We start from the raw sequence: 17978 nt of genomic DNA, 5'->3' as shown, positions 1-17978 counted from the left end.
TGGAAGGTTATACCTTTCTAAGAATTTGTCCATTCCTTCCAGGTTTTCCATTTTATCGGCATAGAGTTGCTTGTAGCAGCCTCTTAGGATGCTTTGTATTTCTGCATTGTTTGTTGTAACTTCTCCTTTTTCATTTCTAATTTTATTGATTTGAGTCCTCTCCCTCTTTTTCTTGATGACTCTGGCTACTGGTTTATCAATTTTGTTTATCTTCTCAAAGAACCAACTTTTACTTTTATTAATCTTTGCTGTTGTTCTCTTTGTTTCTATTTCATTTATTTCTTCTCTGATCTTTATGATTTCTTTCCTTCTGCTAGCTTTGGGTTTTGTTTGTTCTTCTTTCTCTGGTTCCTTCAGTTGTAAGATTAGATTGTTTATTTGAGATTTTTCTTGTTTCTTGAGGTATGCTTGTATAGCTATAAACTTACCTCATAGAACTGCTTTTGCTGCATCCCATAGGTTTTGGATCGTCATGTTTTCATTGTCATTTGTCTCTAGGTATTTTTTGATTTCCTCTTTGATTTCTCCAGTGATCTCTTGGTTATTTGGTAACGTACTGTTTAGCGTCCATGTGTTTGTGTTTTTTCACGTTTTTTCCCCTGTAATTGATTTCTAATCTCATAGCGTGGTCATAAAAGATGCTTGATATGATTTCAATTTTCTTAAACTTACTGAGTCTGGATGTGAGAAGAAAGTGTAATCTTCTGTTTTTGGATGGAATGTCCTATAAATATCCATTAAATCTATCTGGTCTGTTTTGTCATTTAAAGCTTCTGTTTCCTTATTTATTTTCATTTTGGATGACCTGTACATTGGTGTAAGTGAGGTGTTAAAGTCCCCCACTATTACTGTGTTACTGTTGATTTCCTCTTTTATAGCTGTTAGCAGTTGCATTATGTAATTACGTGCTCCTATGGTGGGTGCATGTATATTTATAATTCTTATATCTTCTTCTTGGATTGATCCTCTGATCATTATGTACTGTCCTTCCTTGTCTCTTGTAACATTCTTTATTTTTTTTAACAACTTTATTGGGGTATAATTGCTTTACAATGGTGTGTTAGTTTCTGCTTTATAACAAAGTGAATCAGTTATACATATACATATGTTCCCATATCTCTTCCCTCTTGCGTCTCCCTCCCTCCCACCCTCCCTATCCCACCCCTCCAGGCTGTCACAAAGCACCGAGCCGATATCCCTGTGCCATGCGGCTGCTTCCCACTAGCTATCTACCTTACTGCGTTTGTTAGTGTGTATATGTCCATGACACTCTCTCGCCCTGTCACAACTCACCCTTCCCCCTCCCCATAACCTCAAGTCCATTCTCTAGGAGGTCTGCGTCTTTATTCCTGCCTTACCCCTAGGTTCTTCATGACATTTTTTTTCTTAAATTCCATATATATGTGTTAGCATACGGTATTTGTCTTTTTCTTTCTGACTTACTTCACTCTGTATGACAGACTCTAGGTCTATCCACCTCATTACAAATAGCTCAATTTCGTTTCTTTTTATGGCTGAGTAATATTCCGTTGTATATATGTGCCACATCTTCTTTATCCATTCATCCGATGATAGATGATGGTTGTTTCCATCTCCGGGCTATTAGGTTGTTTCCATCTCCGGGCTATTGTAAATAGAGCTGCAATGAACATTTTGGTACATGACTCTTCTTGAATTTTCGTTTTCTCAGGGTATATGCCCAGTAGTGGGATTGCTGGGTCATATGGTAGTTCTATTTGTAGTTTTTTAAGGAACCTCCATACTGTTCTCTACAGTGGCTGAACCAATTTCACATTCCAACCAGCAGTGCAAGAGTGTTCCCTTTTCCCCACACCCTCTCCAGCATTTATTGTTTCTAGATTTTTTGATGATGGCCATTCTGACTGGTGTGAGATGATATCTCATTGTAGGTTTGATTTGCCTTTCTCTAATGATTAATGATGTTGAGCATTCTTTCATGTGTGTGTTGGCAGTCTGTATATCTTCTTTGGAGAAATGTCTATTTAGGTCTTTTGCCCATTTTTGGATTGGGTTGTTTGTTTTTTTGTTAATGAGCTGCATGAGGTGCTTATAAATTTTGGAAATTACTCCTTTGTCAGTTACTTCATTTGCAAATATTTTCTCCCATTCTGAGGATTGTCTTTTGGTCTTGTTTATGGTTTCCTTTGCTGTGCAAAAGCTTTGAAGTTTCATTAGGTCCCATTTGTTTGTATTTGTTTTTATTTCCATTTCTCTAGGAGGTGGGTCAAAAAGGATCTTGCTGTGATTTATGTCATAGAGTGTTCTATGTTTTCCTCTAAGAGTTTGATAGTTTCTGGCCTTACATTTAGGTCTTTAATCCATTTTGACCTTATTTTTGTGTATGGTGTTAGGGAGTGATCTAACCTCATGCTTTTACATGTACCTGTCCAGTTTTCCCAGCACCACTTATTGAAGAGTCTGGCCTTTCTCCACTGTACATTCCTTCCTCCTTTATCAAAGATAAGGTGACCATATGTGTGTGGGTTTATCTCTGGGCTTTCTATCCTGTTCCATTGATCTATCTTTCTGTTTTTGTGCCAGTACCATTCTGTCTTGATTACTGTAGCTTAGTAGTATAGTCTGAAGTCAGGGAGCCTGATTGCTCCAGCTCCGTTTTTCGTTCTCAAGATTGCTTTGGCTATTCGGGGTCTTTTGTGTTTCCATACAAATTGTGAAATTTTTTGTTCTAGTTCTGTGAAAAATGCCAGTAGTAGTTTGATAAGGAATTGCATTGAATATATAGATTGCTTTGGGTAGTAGAGTCATTTTCACAATGTTGATTCTTCCAATCCAAGAACATGGTATATCTCTCCATCTCTTTATATCATCTTTGATTTCTTTCATCTGTGTCTTATAATTTTCTGCATACAGGTCTTTTGTCTCCTTAGGTAGGTTTATTCCTAGATATTTTATTCTTTTTGTTGCAGTGGTAAATGGGAGTGTTTTCTTGATTTCACTTTCAGATTTTTCATCATTAGTGTATAGGAATGCCAGAGATTTCTGTGCATTAATTTTGTATCCTGCTACTTTACCAAATTCATTGATTAGCTCTAGTAGTTTTCTGGTAGCATCTTTAGGATTCTCTAATTATAGTATCATGTCATCTGCAAACAGTGACAGCTTTACTTCTTCTTTAACGGTTTGGATTCCTTTTATTTCCTTTTCTTCTCTGATTGCTGTGGCTAAAACTTCCAAAACTATGTTGAATAAGAGTGGTGAGAGTGGGCAACCTTGTCTTGTTCCTGATCTTAGTGGAAATGCTTTCAGTTTTTCACCATTGAGGATGATGTTGGCTGTGGGCTTGTCATATATGGCCTTTATTATGTTGAGGAAAGTTCCCTCTGCCTACTGTCTGCAGGGTTTTTATCGTAAATGGGTATTGAATTTTGTCAAAAGCTTTCTCTGCATCTATTGAGATGATCATATGATTTTTCTCCTTCAGTTTGTTAATATGGTTTATCACATTGATAGATTTGCATATATTGAAGAATCCTTGCATTCCTGGAATAAACCCCACTTGATCATGGTGTATGATCCTGTTAATGTGCTGTTGGATTCTGTTTGCTAATATTTTGTTGAGAATTTTTGCATCTATGCTCATGAGTGATATTGGCCTGTAGTTTTCTTTCTTTGTGACATCCTTTTCTGGTTTTGGTATCAAGGTGATGGTGGCCTCGTAGAAGGAATTGGGAGTGTTCCTCCCTCTGCTATATTTTGGAAGAGTTTGAGAAGGATAGGTGTTAGCTCTTCTCTAAATGTTTGATAGAATTCGCCTGTGAAGCCATCTGGTCCTGGGCTTTTGTTTGTTGGAAGATTTTTAATCACAGTTTCAATTTCAGTGCTTGTGATGGGTCTGTTCATATTTTCTATTTCTTCCTGATTCCGTCTTGGCAGGTTGTGCATTTCTAAGAATTTGTCCATTTCTTCCAGATTGTCCATTTTATTGGCATAGAGTTGCTTGTAGTAATCTCTCATGATCTTTTGTATTTCTGCAGTGTCAGTTGTTACTTCTCCTTTTTCATTTCTAGTTCTATTGATTTGAGTCTTCTCCCTTTTTTTCTTGATGAGTCTGGCTAATGGTTTATCTATTTTGTTTATCTTCTCAAAGAACCAGGTTTTAGTTTTATTGATCTTTGCTGTTGTTTCCTTCATTTCTTTTTCATTTATTTCTGATCTGATCTTTATGATTTCTTTCCTTCTGCTAACTTTGGGGTTTTTTTTTTGTTCTTCTTTCTCTAATTGCTTTAGGTGCAAGGTTAGGTTGTTTATTCGAGATGTTTCCTGCTTCTTAAGGTTGGCTTATATTGCCATAAACTTCCCTCTTAGAACTGCTTTTGCTGCATCCCATAGGTTTTGGGTCGTTGTGTCTCCATTGTCATTTGTTTCTAGGTATTTTTTGATTTCCTCTTTGATTTCTTCAGTGATCACTTCGTTATTAAGTAGTGTATTGTGTAGCCTCCATGTGTTTGTATTTTTTACAGGTCTTTTCCTGTAATTGATATCCAGTCTCATAGCCTTGTGGTCAGAAGTGATACTTGATACAATTTCAGTTTTCTTAAATTTACCAAGGCTTGATTTGTGACCCAAGATATGATCTATCCTGGAGAATGTTCCATGTGCACTTGAGAACGCTCTGTTGTTTTGGGATGGAATGTCCTATAAATATCAATTAAGTCCATCTTGTTTCATGTATCATTTCAAGCTTGTGCTTCCTTATTTATTTTCATTTTGGATGATCTGTCCATTGGTGAAATTGGGGTATTAAAGTCCCCTACTATGAATGTGTTACTGTTGATTTCCCCTTTGATGGCTGTTAGTACTTGCCTTATGTATTGAGGTGCTCCCATGTTGTGTGCATAAATATTTACAATTGTTATATCTTCTTCTTGGATCAATCCCTTGATCATTATGTAGTGTCCTTCTTTGTCTCTTCTAATAGTCTTTATTTTAAAGTCAGTTTTGTCTGATATGAGAATTGCTACTCCAGCTTTGTTTTGGTTTCCATTTGCGTGGAATATCTTTTTCCATCCCCTTACTTTCAATCTGTATGTGTCTCTAGGTCTGAAGTGGGTCTCTTGTAGACAGCATATATATGGGTCTTGTTTTTGTATCCATTCAGCCAGTCTGTGTCTTTTGGTGGGAGCATTTAGTCCATTTACATTTAAGGTGATTATCGATATGTATGTTCCTATTCCCATTTTCTTAATTCTTTTGGGTTCGTTATTATAGGTCTTTTTCTTCTGTTGTGTTTCTTGTCTAGAGAAGTTCCTTTAGCATTTGTTGTAAAGCTGGTTTGGTGGTGCTGAACTCTCTCAGCTTTTGCTTGTCCATAATGAGTTTAATTTCTCCATCAAATCTGAATGAGATCCTTGCTGGGTAGAGTAATCTTCGTTGCAGGTTTTTCTCCTTCATCACTTTCAGTATGTCCTGCCACTCGCTTCTGGCTTGCAGAGTTTCTACTGAGAGATCAGCTGCTAACCTTATGGCGATTGCCTTGTGTGTTATTTGTTGTTTTTCCCTTGCTGCTTTTAATATGCTTTCTTTGTATTTAATTTTTGACAGTGTGATTAATATGTGTCTTGGCATATTTCTCCTTGGATTTATCCTGTATGGGACTCTCTGTGCTTCCTGGACTTGATTAACTATTTCCTTTCCCATATTAGGGAAGTTTTCAACTATAATCTCTTCAAATATTTTCTCAGTCCCTTTCTTTTTCTCTTCTTCTTCTGGAACCCCTGTAATTCGAATGTTGGTGCGTTTAATGTTGTCCCAGAGGTCTCTGAGACTGTCCTCAGTTCTTTTCATTCTTTTTTCTTTATTCTGCTCTGCATTAGTTATTTCCACTATTTTATCTTCCAGGTCACTTATCCGTTCTTCTGCCTCAGTTATTCTGCTATTGATCCCATCTAGAGTCTTTTTCATTTCATTTATTGTGTTGTTCATCATTGTTTGTTTCATCTTTATTTCTTCTAGGTCCTTGTTAAATGTTTCTTGCATTTTCTCTATTCTATTTCTAAGATTTTGGTTCATCTTTACTATCATTATTGTGAATTCTTTTTCAGGTAGACTGCCTATTTCCTCTTCATTTGTTAGGTCTAGTGGGTTTTTATCTTGCTCCTTCATCTGCTGTGTGTTTTTCTGTCTTCTCATTTTGCTTATCTTACTGTGTTTGGGGTCTCCTTTTTGCAGGCTGCAGGTTCGTAGTTCCCGTTGTTTTTGTTGTCTGTCCCCAGTGGCTAAGGTTGGTTCAGTGGGTTGTGTAGGCTTCCTGGTGGAGGGTACTAGTGCCTGTGTTCTGGTGGATGAGGCTGGATCTTGTCTCTCTAGTGGGCAGGTCCACGTCTGGTGGTGTGTTTTGAGGTGTCTGTGGACTTATTATGATTTTAGGCAGCCTCTCTGCTACTGGGTGGGGTTGTGTTCCTGTTTTGCTAGTTGTGTGGCATAGGTTGTTCAGCACTGTAGCTTGCTGGTCATTGAGTGAGGCTGGGTGCTGGTGTTGAGATGGAGATCTCTGGGAGATTTTCACCATTTGATATTATGTGGAGCTGGGAGATCTCTTGTTGACCAATGTCCTGAAGTTGGCTCTCCCACCTCAGAGGCACAGCACTGACTCCTGGCTGCAGCACCAAGAGCCTTTCATCTACACGGCTCCTCAATTTGGGATGATTCGTTGTCTATTCATGTATTCCGCGTCTGCAGGGTACATCAAGTTGATTGTGGAGGTTTAATCTGCTGCTTCTGAGCCTTTTGGGAGGTTTGAGGTCTTCTGCCAGCATTCAGTAGGTGTTCTGTAGGAGTTGCTCCATGTGTAGATGTGTTTCTGGTGTATCTGTGGGGAGGAAGGTGATCTCTGCGTCTTACTCTTCCACCATCTTCCCCTCTTTCTCCCCAACATTCTTTATTTTAGAGTCTATTTTATCTGACATGAGTATTGCTACTCCAGCTTTGTTTTGATTTCCATTTGCATGGAATATCTTTTTCCATCCCCACACTTTCAGTCTGAATGTGTCCCTAGGTCTGAAGTGGGTCTCTTGTAGACAGCATATGTATGGGTCTTGCTTTTGGATCCATTCAGCAAGCCTGTGTCTTTTGGTTGGAGCATTTAATCCATTCCCGTTTAAGGTAATTATCTATATGTATGTTCCTATGACCATTTTCTTAATTGTTTTGGGGTGGTTTTCGTAGGTCCTTTTCTTCTCTTGTGTTTCCCACTTAGAGAAGTTTCTTTAGCATTTGTTGTAGAACTGGTTTGGTGGTGCTAATTCTCTTTGCTTTTGCTTGTCTGTAAAGCTTTTGATTTCTCCATCGAATCTGAATGAGATCCCTGCCAGGTAGGGTAGTCTTGGTTGTAGGTTCTTCCCTTTCATCACTTTAAGTATATCATGCCACTCCCTTCTGGCTTGTAGAGTTTGTGCTGAGAAATAAGCTGTTAACCTTTTGGGAGTTCCCTTGTATGTTATTTGTCATTTTCCCTTGCTGCTTTTAATAATTTTTCTTTGTCTTTGAGTTTTGCCAGTTTGATTACTATGTGTCTCAGCATGTTTCTCCTTGTGTTTATCCTGTATGGGACTCGCTGTGCCTCTTGGACTTGCGTGGCTTTTTCCTTTCCCATGTTAGGGAAGTTTTCGACTATAATCTCTTCAAATATTTTCTCTGGTCCTTTCTCTCTCTCTTCTCCTTCTGGTACCCCTATAATGCAAATGTTGTTGCATTTAATGTTGTCCCAGAGGTCTCTTAGGCTATCTTCATTTCTTTTCATTCTTTTTTCTTTATTCTGTTCCACAGCAGTGAATTCCACTGTTCTGTCTTCCAGGTCATTTATCCATTCTTCTGCCTCACTTATTCTGCTATTGATTCCTTCTAGCGTAGTTTTCATTTCAGTTATTGTGTTGTTCATCTCTGTTTTTTTTTTTAATTCTTCTAGGTCTTTGTTAAACATTTCTCTCTTTTTTTTTTTTTTTTTTGTTGCGCTACACGGGCCTCTCACTGTTGTAGCCTCTCCCTTTGTGGAGCACAGGCTCCGGACGCGCAAGCTCAGCGGACATGGCTCACGGGCCCAGCCACTCCGTGGCACTTGGGGTCCACCCGGACCGGGGCACGAACCCGTGCCCCCGCATCGGCAGGCAGACTCTCACCCACTGTGCCACCAGGGAAGCCCTGTTAAACATTTCTTGCGTCTTCTTGATCTTTGCCTCCATTCTTTTCCCGAGGTCCTGGATCATCTTCCCTATCATTATTCTGAATTCTTTTTCTGGAAGGTTGCCTATCTCCATTTCATTTGCTTGTTTTTCTTGGGTTTTATCTTGTTCCTTCATCTGGTACATAGCCCTCTGCCTTTTCATCTTGTGTATCTTTCTGTGAATGTGGTTTTTTTCCCACAGGCTGCAGGATTGTAGTTCTTCTTGCTTCTGCTGTCTCACTTCTCTGGGGGTTTTTTTTATTCTTTTTTTTTAGAATGATTAGTTATTATTATTTTAAACAAATTTTTGGCTGCACTGAGCGGCATGCAGAGCTTCCCCGACCAGGGATCCAACCGACACCCCTGCCGTGGAAGCATGGAGTCTTAACCAGTGGACCACCAGGGAAGTCCTGTTTTTGTTTATTTAGGTATATCCTGATTTCTCCTTTTTTGAAGGATAGTTCTGCTGGATGTAGAATTCTTGGTTGACAGTGATTTTCTTTAAGCACTTTGAATATGTCATCCTACTGCTTTTTTTCCTCCATGGTTTCTGATGATCAGTAAACTGTCAATCTTTTATGTTATGAGTCACTTCTGTTTTGCTGACTTCAAGGTCCTCTCTTTGTCTTTGGTTTTGGTTATGATATGTAGTCTCTGAGTTTATCTGACATATAGTTTGTTGAACTTATTGGATATGTAGATTAATTTTTTATCAAATTTGGAAAAGTTTCAGGCATTATTTCTTTAAATAGTCTTTCCACCCCTTTTTCTCTCTCCTTTTGGGCTTCCCATATGCATATGTTGGCAAATTTGATCCATCCCACAGGTCCCTTTGGCTCTGCTCATTTTCCTCATTCTTTTTTCTTTCTGTTCGTTAGACTGGATAATCTCAATTGACCTTTCTTGAAGGTCACTAAGTCTTCCTTCTGCCTACTCAAATCTGCTGTTGAAACCCTCTAGTGAAATTTTCATTTCTGTTACTTTTCAACTCGAAAATATCTATTTGATTCCTTTTTATGGTTTCTGTCTGTTTATTGGTATTCTTTATTTGGTGAAACGTCATTCTCATACTCTCATTTAGCTCTTTAGACATGATCTCTAGCTCTTTGAACATGTTTGAAATAGGTGGTATAAAGTCCTTGTCTAGTAGGTCCAACTTCGTTCAGGTAGTCAGGGAGAGTTTTTATCCATTACTTTTTTCCTGTGTGTGGCTACCCTTTCCTGTTTCTTTGCATATCTTCTAATGTTTTTTGAAAACTGAACATTTAAAATAATGTGGCGACTCTGGAAATCAGATACTTCACTCCCCAGGGTTTGTTTTGTTGCTGCTTGTTGTTATTTGTTTATTTACAGAATTTGTTCAGAAAAGTCACTAAAGTAGAAGTTTCTACTCAGTTAGCTTAGTGGTCAGCTAATGATTGGACAGAGATTTCCTTAAATGCCTAGAACCAGTAAATCTCCCAGTGCTTGACAAGGGGCTCTATGTGCATGTTGGGACATACCTTCAGCACTCAGGCAGGCAATTTACAACTGTGCCTTAGCCTTCACTTCCTGCTTTGCAGCGCCTCAAAGTCAGCCAGAGGTGAGTGCCTGGTATTTCCCAAGTCTTTCCTGATCATGCACACAGCCCCTATGCATGCATATGGTCTTTTAGATTCCCAGAAATACGTGAGAGCTTTTCTAATCCCCAGTGGATATCTTATTCCTCAACTTTTCCTTTTCAGCTTTTGGGTTGGTCTTTTGTTTGCCACAACTGTTATCCATCACCTTAAGCATCTGTGACATTAAGCGCTTGCCTTTAAATATTTTTGATAAATGCTCCCCAGGGAGCACTAGGCTTTGGAAGAAAGCTCCAGCTCCTTTCTGTTCCCTACATCACTGGCAATGTGGCCTGTTTTTTTTCAAGGCTATCACTGAGCTGGGGAGAAGTGGATGGGTCTAGGGCAAGTTAAAATGCCACAAAGCTCACTGCTTTTACTGAGATTCAGCGCTTTTTCTTAAATAAATGCTCTCCAGGTAGCTGTAAACCTTTGGTTAATTTCCAGAGTTCTGAAAAATTTTATTATGACAGTTTTTGCCAGTTTTTTCATTGTTTTAATTCAGAAGTGACGTTTTAGAAGTCCTTAACTTTGCCTTTTTTGTGGATTTCATCCATCATGACATACTAAATATTAGTTCAGTATGCATCTCTATGAAAATGACTTTTTCTTTCATAACCATAGTTCCATCATTTGACACCTAAGTAAAGTAACATTTACTTCCTAATATCATTTAATACCAAATCCTTATTCAAATTTCCTCCAGTTGTACCAAAAATAGCTTTTATAATTTGCTTATTTAAACCAGGATCTATTCAAGGACTACACATTTCATTTGGTTATTATAATCTCTTAATCTCATTCACTATTTAAAATTTTTTATTATGAGAATTTTCAAACATCCATAAATGTAGGAGAGTACACAAACACCCATATTCTCAATACTTAGATCCTACAGTTGTAATATTTTTCTGTATTTGCTTCATTATCTGTATCTGTCTGTCTATAGTTTTTACTGAGCTACTTCAAAGTACTTTACAAAGCTACTGCAAAGTAATACTTCAGTATCTCCTAAGAATAAGAATGTCCTCCTACATAACCACACTAACTTTGTTATACTTGACAGTTAATAATTCCCTGAGATCTTCTAATAAACCATTCTATGATCAGATTTTCTCAACTGTCCCTACAAAATGTCTTACATAGTTTTTTTTCTCCCCTAAATCCAGATCTAATCAAGGAGGTTAATTTTTTTCAGATTAAAACAACATGCTTATGTATTATACAGGTCAGGAATTTAGAAAGGACACAATGGGGACAACTTGTCTCTACTCCATGATGTCTGGGGCCTCAGCTGGGATAATTTGAAGGCTGGATGGCCAAGAGTTTGAATCATCTGAAGTCTCATTAACTCACATGTCTGGGGCCTGGGCTGGGTGGACTCAAAGACTAGAAGTACCAAGCAGAGTGCCAACATGTGACCTCTCCATGTGACTAGCTTCCTCACTGCCTGATGGCCTCAAGGCAATCAGACTTCTTATGTGGTTGCTCAGGGCTCTAAGTGTGAGTGTTCCAGGAAGCAGTGCAGAAACTAAAGTTGCCTTTTCTGACCTAGCCTCAGAAGTCATGCAGTGTCACTTCTGTCACATTCTGTAGGCTACAAATGATCCTGCTTAGGTTCAACAGGAGGGAACATAGACCCCACCTATTAATAGGAAAAATGTCAAAGAATTTGGGGCCATGTTTTAAAGCCACCACACACACAAAACTATGGAGAACGATATAAAATATACCCAAGAATCCATGACTGAAAATTGTGCGTTAACATTTTTGCTAGATTTGCTTCAGATCACTTTTTAAACAAGTAAAATATCAATATCACCTTTAAAGAAAGGACTTCAACCTCCTGAATTGCCTGTTCTAAAATCTGCATACTGCTTATACAGAAAGTCTCCTTTATAGCAACAACAATAGCTAACCAACCAAGGAATCTTTAAATCTAGGTCAGATACCACCACCACCTCTTTTTTTCCTGTAACATTGACTTTTTTCATTAATTAAAAAGAGTAAAATCCCATACACTCACCAATGAGAATCAACAGTTGTAAAGATTTTGCCATATTTGATTCATCTATAACTTTCTTCTTTTTTTAAAAACTGTCTAAAGCAAATCCCAGATAGTGCCATTCCCTCCCCACCCCACCATGTACTTCAGTATGCATCTCTAAAGTATACATTTTCTCACATAACCACTGTCCTGTCATCATACATAACAAAATTAATAATAATTTGATAATTCCTTGATGTTATCTAATACTAAGTCCATAATCAAATTTCCTTAATTGTCTAACAAAAAAAAGGCATTTTCATAGTGGATTTGTTTAAATCAGGATCTGAACAGGGTCCATATGGCATTTGGCTATCACGTTTTTTGAATATCTCTTAATCTAGAGAAATCCTTCTTTGTTTGATGCTGTTGATTTGTTATAAAAACTAGTATAATTGTCCTTTAGCACATCCCACCTTCTAGATTTGTTTGTTTGCTTCTTTGTGACATTGTGTTTTTAAAGAAACCAGGCCAGTTATCTTATAGGATGACTGTTTGCCCTCGGTGTCATTTAACTTTTTTTTTTTATTTCTGTTTCCTAAAAACTGGAAGTAATATGAACTGCTTACTTGATGTTAGGTCTTGGCAAAACTACTTCCCAGGTAATGCTGTAGATTTCCTATTGAATTGCATTAGGAGGTGCATGAAGTTGGCCATCTTTCTGTTAGTGACAATAAGGGGTGATCTCCTGATCTCATCATTGTAAGGTTAGTTTTTTTTTTTCTCAAGACTAGCAAGTCATCTGTGAGATAATACTTTGGTACTGTGTGAATATCCAATTCCCTAGAATCAGTTATTTCATTAGGGCTTACAAACGTGTGATTTTCTAATTTTGTCATTCCTTTTACATTTATTAGCTGGCATTCGTCTGTAAAGAACAGCTTTCCCTCATCATCTGGGGCTGTTTGGTTATCCTGAAATACACTTCCTATGTAAAATGTGGGATGAGTAACTTTTTTGATTCAAGATTGTTAAGGCATTATATAAAAAGGTTATACAAGAAGGTGATCTTCTTTAGGAACTCATAGCCTGGTTATTAGATAGATTAACACACATCAGCATTAGGGAATGAGACAGGATAGTATGTGCTATGTATTAAGTGACTTGTACCTAAGTTCAGGGGAGGGGAGGGTTCAGTGTGAGCCAAAGAGGTCCTAGCCGTTTTGCACAGAAGATTGATTTCAGCTTACTTTTGAATAATGGACAGGTTTTAAAGAGGTGGAAAAAAGGGAAGAGGGTACTCCAGGCAGTGTAGATGATGAGGATGAAGGCACAGGGAGAGAGGATGAGCTGTACATGTTCTGGAGGTGTAATAAGGAAGCCATTCTGTCTGGAGAAGCTGAGGATATGGGAATGGAAATAAGGTTGGGGAGGTAGGTAGGGAGTAGAACATGGACAACTTTACATGCCAATTCAGGGAAATTAACTTTTATCTTTTAATCAGTGTGTGCTTTGTGTACCTTGGGCATTTGTGAATTAGCTTTTTACCCAATGGGAAGCAAAATCTGGCTTTGTAAAAAGCTCGAAGCAGGAAAACCAATGAGACCACCTTTGGGGGGCTCAGAGGTAGGGAATATGATTGTCATTCAGATAAATGTCTTCATTCTGTTCCTTCTGCAGCCCGTGTGACCCCAACTCTACCAAAGCAGGACCGTCCTGTGCGTGAGGGGACTCGGGTAGCTTCCATTGAGACAGGCTTGGCTGCAGCAGCTGCAAAGTTGGCCCAGCAGGTAAGTGCTGACACTCAGGCAATGGCCCTGCCACTGATTCCAGTTTGATTTGGAGCCTCAAAACTCAGACCTCCAGGCTGACAGGATCTTACCATTGTCTCATTGGGAAGTGGGTAACTTGTGATCTTTATCCATGGCAGTATCCCAGCTCCCTCCTATATCCTACATATACCAACTCAGTGACAAGCTACTTCCACAGAGCACACCGTTGAAATGATTTAGGATGAAAGAAAATAGGGGGCCAGAGAAAAGCCCTTGAAAATATCACTTGCCTTTCTGGGTGTGTGAAAACCTCTCAGATGGGAAGGACCAAGTCTGTCCTTGGGTGAGAGCTCTTGTCTTCAGATGAAGCTCCAAGGAGGTGACTCAGTTGAGTACACTCAGTTTCTCAGTCTCTCATCTGTATCGGAATTTGGTTTTTTCGGAGAGAGGCTTTTCTTGTCCTCTGTACCAAATACTTTGCCTGATCTTCACCCCATGCTTCCCAAGAAAACTTCACCCACTAATTTTTGTCCTAGAATCAAGTTAACTTCCTAGCATGTTATAGTTTTCAAAGTTCTTAAATGTGCTTGGCAACCCTGAGAGCAGTTGGAAGTGAATCTTGTGGTTCTCTCCTTATCAGTATCCCCTTAGATCCTCATGCCACATCCTATAGCTTAGAGCATTTATTGAGCATCTGCTTTATGTTAGGTGCTTCCATGTGTCTCATGTAATCTGCTCAATAACCCTTTTCAATAGGTAATATTTTCATCATTTTACAGGTGAAGAAAATGAGGCTCTCTTTAAGTGACTAGTCCAGGATAATACAGCCAGTAAATGGAGGAGACAAGATTCAAACTCATATCCTCTAACTTCAGATTTCATGTTACTTGCTATTAAAATAAAGTGAAATAGTTAAATGTTTATATAATTCAGTAATTACATCCTATTTAAATAAAATTTAATAGAATGATGTTTTTCATATGATGTTCTGTGGAGTTCCAGAGTTTAGAAATGTTTTGGAGGCTATTGATGGAAGCCAGCAGAGACCAACCAGTACAGGCGGCCATTCTTTGTCCAGAACTTTTCTCTATTATGTATATCCTAGTGCCATGTAAGATGTAATTTGTAAAAAAAGGAAGTTTGACTGCTTTAAATGAACACATTAATTAAAGGTTTGAAAACTACTCTTAGTGCCTTCTGTGGAGCTCACTTCTGTGGAGTTGATCAGAGATGACCTCAAAGAAGAGACTTGAAATTGGGAAGGGTTTTGCAGGCTAAGCTTTTGGAGGGGAAAGGGAGGCATTCCAGGAGAAGGGGATTCCTTCGTAAGCACACAAGGCCCTCTTGATTTGCCCTCTGGTTACCTCTCCTCCCTGACCTTGTGTCAACCCTTCATGCATGCCCTTTACACCACTCATACTATTGCATTACGGTACTCATTGTTCATTCAATGTATCAGACTGTCTCATGCCTCTGTGCCTTTGCACAAACCGTTCCCTCTGCCCATTGGGAATCATGCCCTCTCAGATGCCTTTACCTAACACCCCTTCACACCATCCACCACCAGTTTATTTCAGTGGCCTTCTGTGCTTCCATAGCATTCTCATGGTACTTACAATCATAAGTGTACTTTTCTTTGTTCCTCATTAAACTGTAAGGGCCTCAAGGGTGAAGACATATCTAATTTGACTTGGTATCCCTACTATGTTAAGCATGTGTTTAGTCATTGTTGGTTGAGTGAATGAATGAATGAATAAAAGAATGAACAGATCTTTTTGGATTGGAGGCTTCTTGTTGGGGAATGGAGTAAGATAAATAGAGGTTAAAAAATGAATTCTGGAGCCAGCCTGCCTGAGTTCAAATCTTCTCCCTCCCACTTGAGCAAGTTACTTAATTTCTCTGTGCCTCAGTTTCCTCATAGACTCTGTCTGAGGATTAGATGAGGTAATATATGTAAAAGCTCTGAGAACAGCACTTGCCACACGGTAAGTACTGTAGACACATTAGCTTTTCATCATTATCACTACAGGTTGGCTAGGTATAAGTGGCCAGACGATGGATGACCATAAATGTCAGGCCAGGGAGTCTGAACTTGGGTGGGGACTTGCTGATGGCCTTTTGAGATAAGGTGAAAGTGGCCCTGTCATAAGATAGTCTAGTCTTCGGTGGGGGGGATCTGGATGATGTATATGAAAGGGAGATTGGCAGCAAAGGTAGAAAATTTTAAACTATGTGATCTAGGTATGAAGAGATAATTTCTGGATTCAGATGAGAGAAATGGGGGCAGAAATGCAGTTCTTGGTATGGATGGAGTAACAAGTATTTTGGCTGATAAAAGAGACTCTGAAGACAGATGGCTTGGGTCTGAATCGCAGCTTGGCCACTTACTGTTCCTATAACCTTAGGAAAGTGACTTAACCTCTCTGTGCCAGTTTCTTCTCATAAAAATGGAATTATAATTCTTTTTTTCTCATGCTTCATAGGAGTATTAAATGAGTTAAATTATAGAACAGTGCCTGGCATATATTACTAATATTATTATTCTCGTCCCACAAAAATTCCTAAGGTAGCCACAGCCTGTCAGATCTTCCGAAGGCAGGAGTAGGCCTGTGTTGCCAAGAGAAGGCAAAGAAATGTAATCACTGAGTTGGTCTCTGTGGCTGTGTAGCATTTCAGAAGGTGAAGTCGTTCACATGCTCTCAGCACCACCTTTCCAGGTTCTCAGGGGTCCAGGTGCCCACTATAAAGGTACCCACTACACAGTGGATAGTATATTCATAGAGCAATGGATGGATGAAATCCAAGATATTGTGAGAAGTGACACAACTCCTTATTCATCCCTTCCATCCAAAACTGAGATTTTAAGATCCAGTGACCTGGAAGACTGTCCTCTATTAAAAGAAAAGACCAGCAAGAAGAAGAGAAACCATTGTAAGAGATGAAGATAGAATAATAGTTTCTCATTTGTTGAGTACCTACTATGTGCTATGTGTTTTATGTCATTATTTAATCTTTCCAGCAGCCCTGAAAACCAGCTATTGTTTTGCCCATTTTACAGATGAGGCAATTGAATTTCAGAAAGGTTAGTAACTTGACCAAGGTCATCCAACTTAGGGAGCACAAGCCTAGATTTGAACCCAAGTTTATCTCATTCCAAAGCTGCTACTCTTTCACTCGCAGATGTCCCATTTTGAGAATTGTGCAGGGTGGGTGTTCACATAGACCTAGTTGAATCCTGAACCCAACAACTGTTCAGCTGTGAGGCTTTGGGCTCATGTTTCTTAATATCCCTGTACCTCAGTTTTCTCATCTGTAAACTGAGGGATTTTCCTTCTCAGGGCTGTTCTAAGGAGTAAATGAGGTCAAACATATAAAGTGCCTCAGCTGCTGGTGTAAATTTAGCTATTATTATTAGTCATGTCCATGGTTCACCTCATAAGTGGCAATTCTAGGACCAAAACCCAAGTCTCTGAACTCATTTACCCTTCTGTTGCCACTGTACTGGTTAGTAGCAGTGTTGACTTAAGAATGGTTGATACCAAAGGACCTGAGGTATTGGAAGGCCTGTGTGTTGTGTGTACATATATCCAGGCTAAGCTTGGAGTAGGGGCAGGTTGTAGAACCACACTGACCACCGTCTAGATTCCTTTCTGGGAAATTTTCTTCTCTTTTCTTCACTCCTAAATTCTCCCCTCCCATTTGGCTTGTGTTTCAGGAGCTACAGAAGGCCCAAAAGAAGAAATATATCAAGAAGAAGCCTTTGTTGAAGGAGGTAGAACAGCCTCGCCCTCAAGAGCCTAATCTCAGCGTGGCAGTACCAGGCCCAACTCTGGCCACTACACCCCAACTTCTCACCTCCTCCTCACCCCTGCCTCCCCCTGAGCCTAAACAAGAGGCCCTCTCAGGAAGTCTTGCTGACCATGAGTATACTGCTCGTCCCAACGCCTTTGGCATGGCCCAGGCAAACCGCAGCACCACACCCATGGCCCCTGGTGTCTTCTTGACCCAGCGGCGCCCTTCAGTTGGCTCCCAGAGCAATCAAACAGGACCAGGTATGACTGCCATATGGTTGTAGAACTGAGAAGGATCTTAGAGTCACTGGCTTCAAACCCTTAAGCATTCTGGTAAATGAGAACACCTGGGAGGGACAGTGATGGGCAACCTAAGATACTTGGACTTGACCTCATAGGCCATGAAGAGACATTGACTAGTGTTAAGCAGAGACAAACCCAGATGTGGGTTTGGGAAGATCCTTCCGGTAGGCCAGAGTGGAGGGTGGGTTGAAGGTGGGAAGTCTAGGAAGGAGGCACATACACAAGTCCAGGCTGCAGTGAAGAGAGGCTAGGGCTCTGGCAGAGGGAATGAAGGAGGGGATAAATTGATCAAATATGGAGGAGGTCACATGGGACACGTGATTGATG

At 39.5% G+C, this 17978-nt stretch overlaps 1 protein-coding gene across 1 annotated transcript in view; it reads left to right on the top strand.

Moving 5' to 3' along the window:
* The window catches only part of PHF8 (PHD finger protein 8), a 95032-nt gene that overhangs the window by 75228 nt on the left and 1826 nt on the right, over positions 1 to 17978 (top strand). The window contains exons 19-20 of the mRNA XM_082681639.1: positions 13466 to 13575; positions 17273 to 17609. Coding sequence (XP_082537765.1) covers positions 13466 to 13575; positions 17273 to 17609 — 447 coding nt within the window. The remainder of the gene's footprint in view (positions 1 to 13465; positions 13576 to 17272; positions 17610 to 17978) is intronic.

Source organism: Grampus griseus (assembly GCF_964374135.1).
Source record: "Grampus griseus genome assembly, chromosome: X".
Classification (NCBI taxonomy): Eukaryota; Metazoa; Chordata; class Mammalia; order Artiodactyla; family Delphinidae; genus Grampus; species Grampus griseus.
The sequence above is the reverse complement of the archived record's forward strand: the minus strand, read 5'-3'. Positions and strand labels throughout refer to the sequence as shown.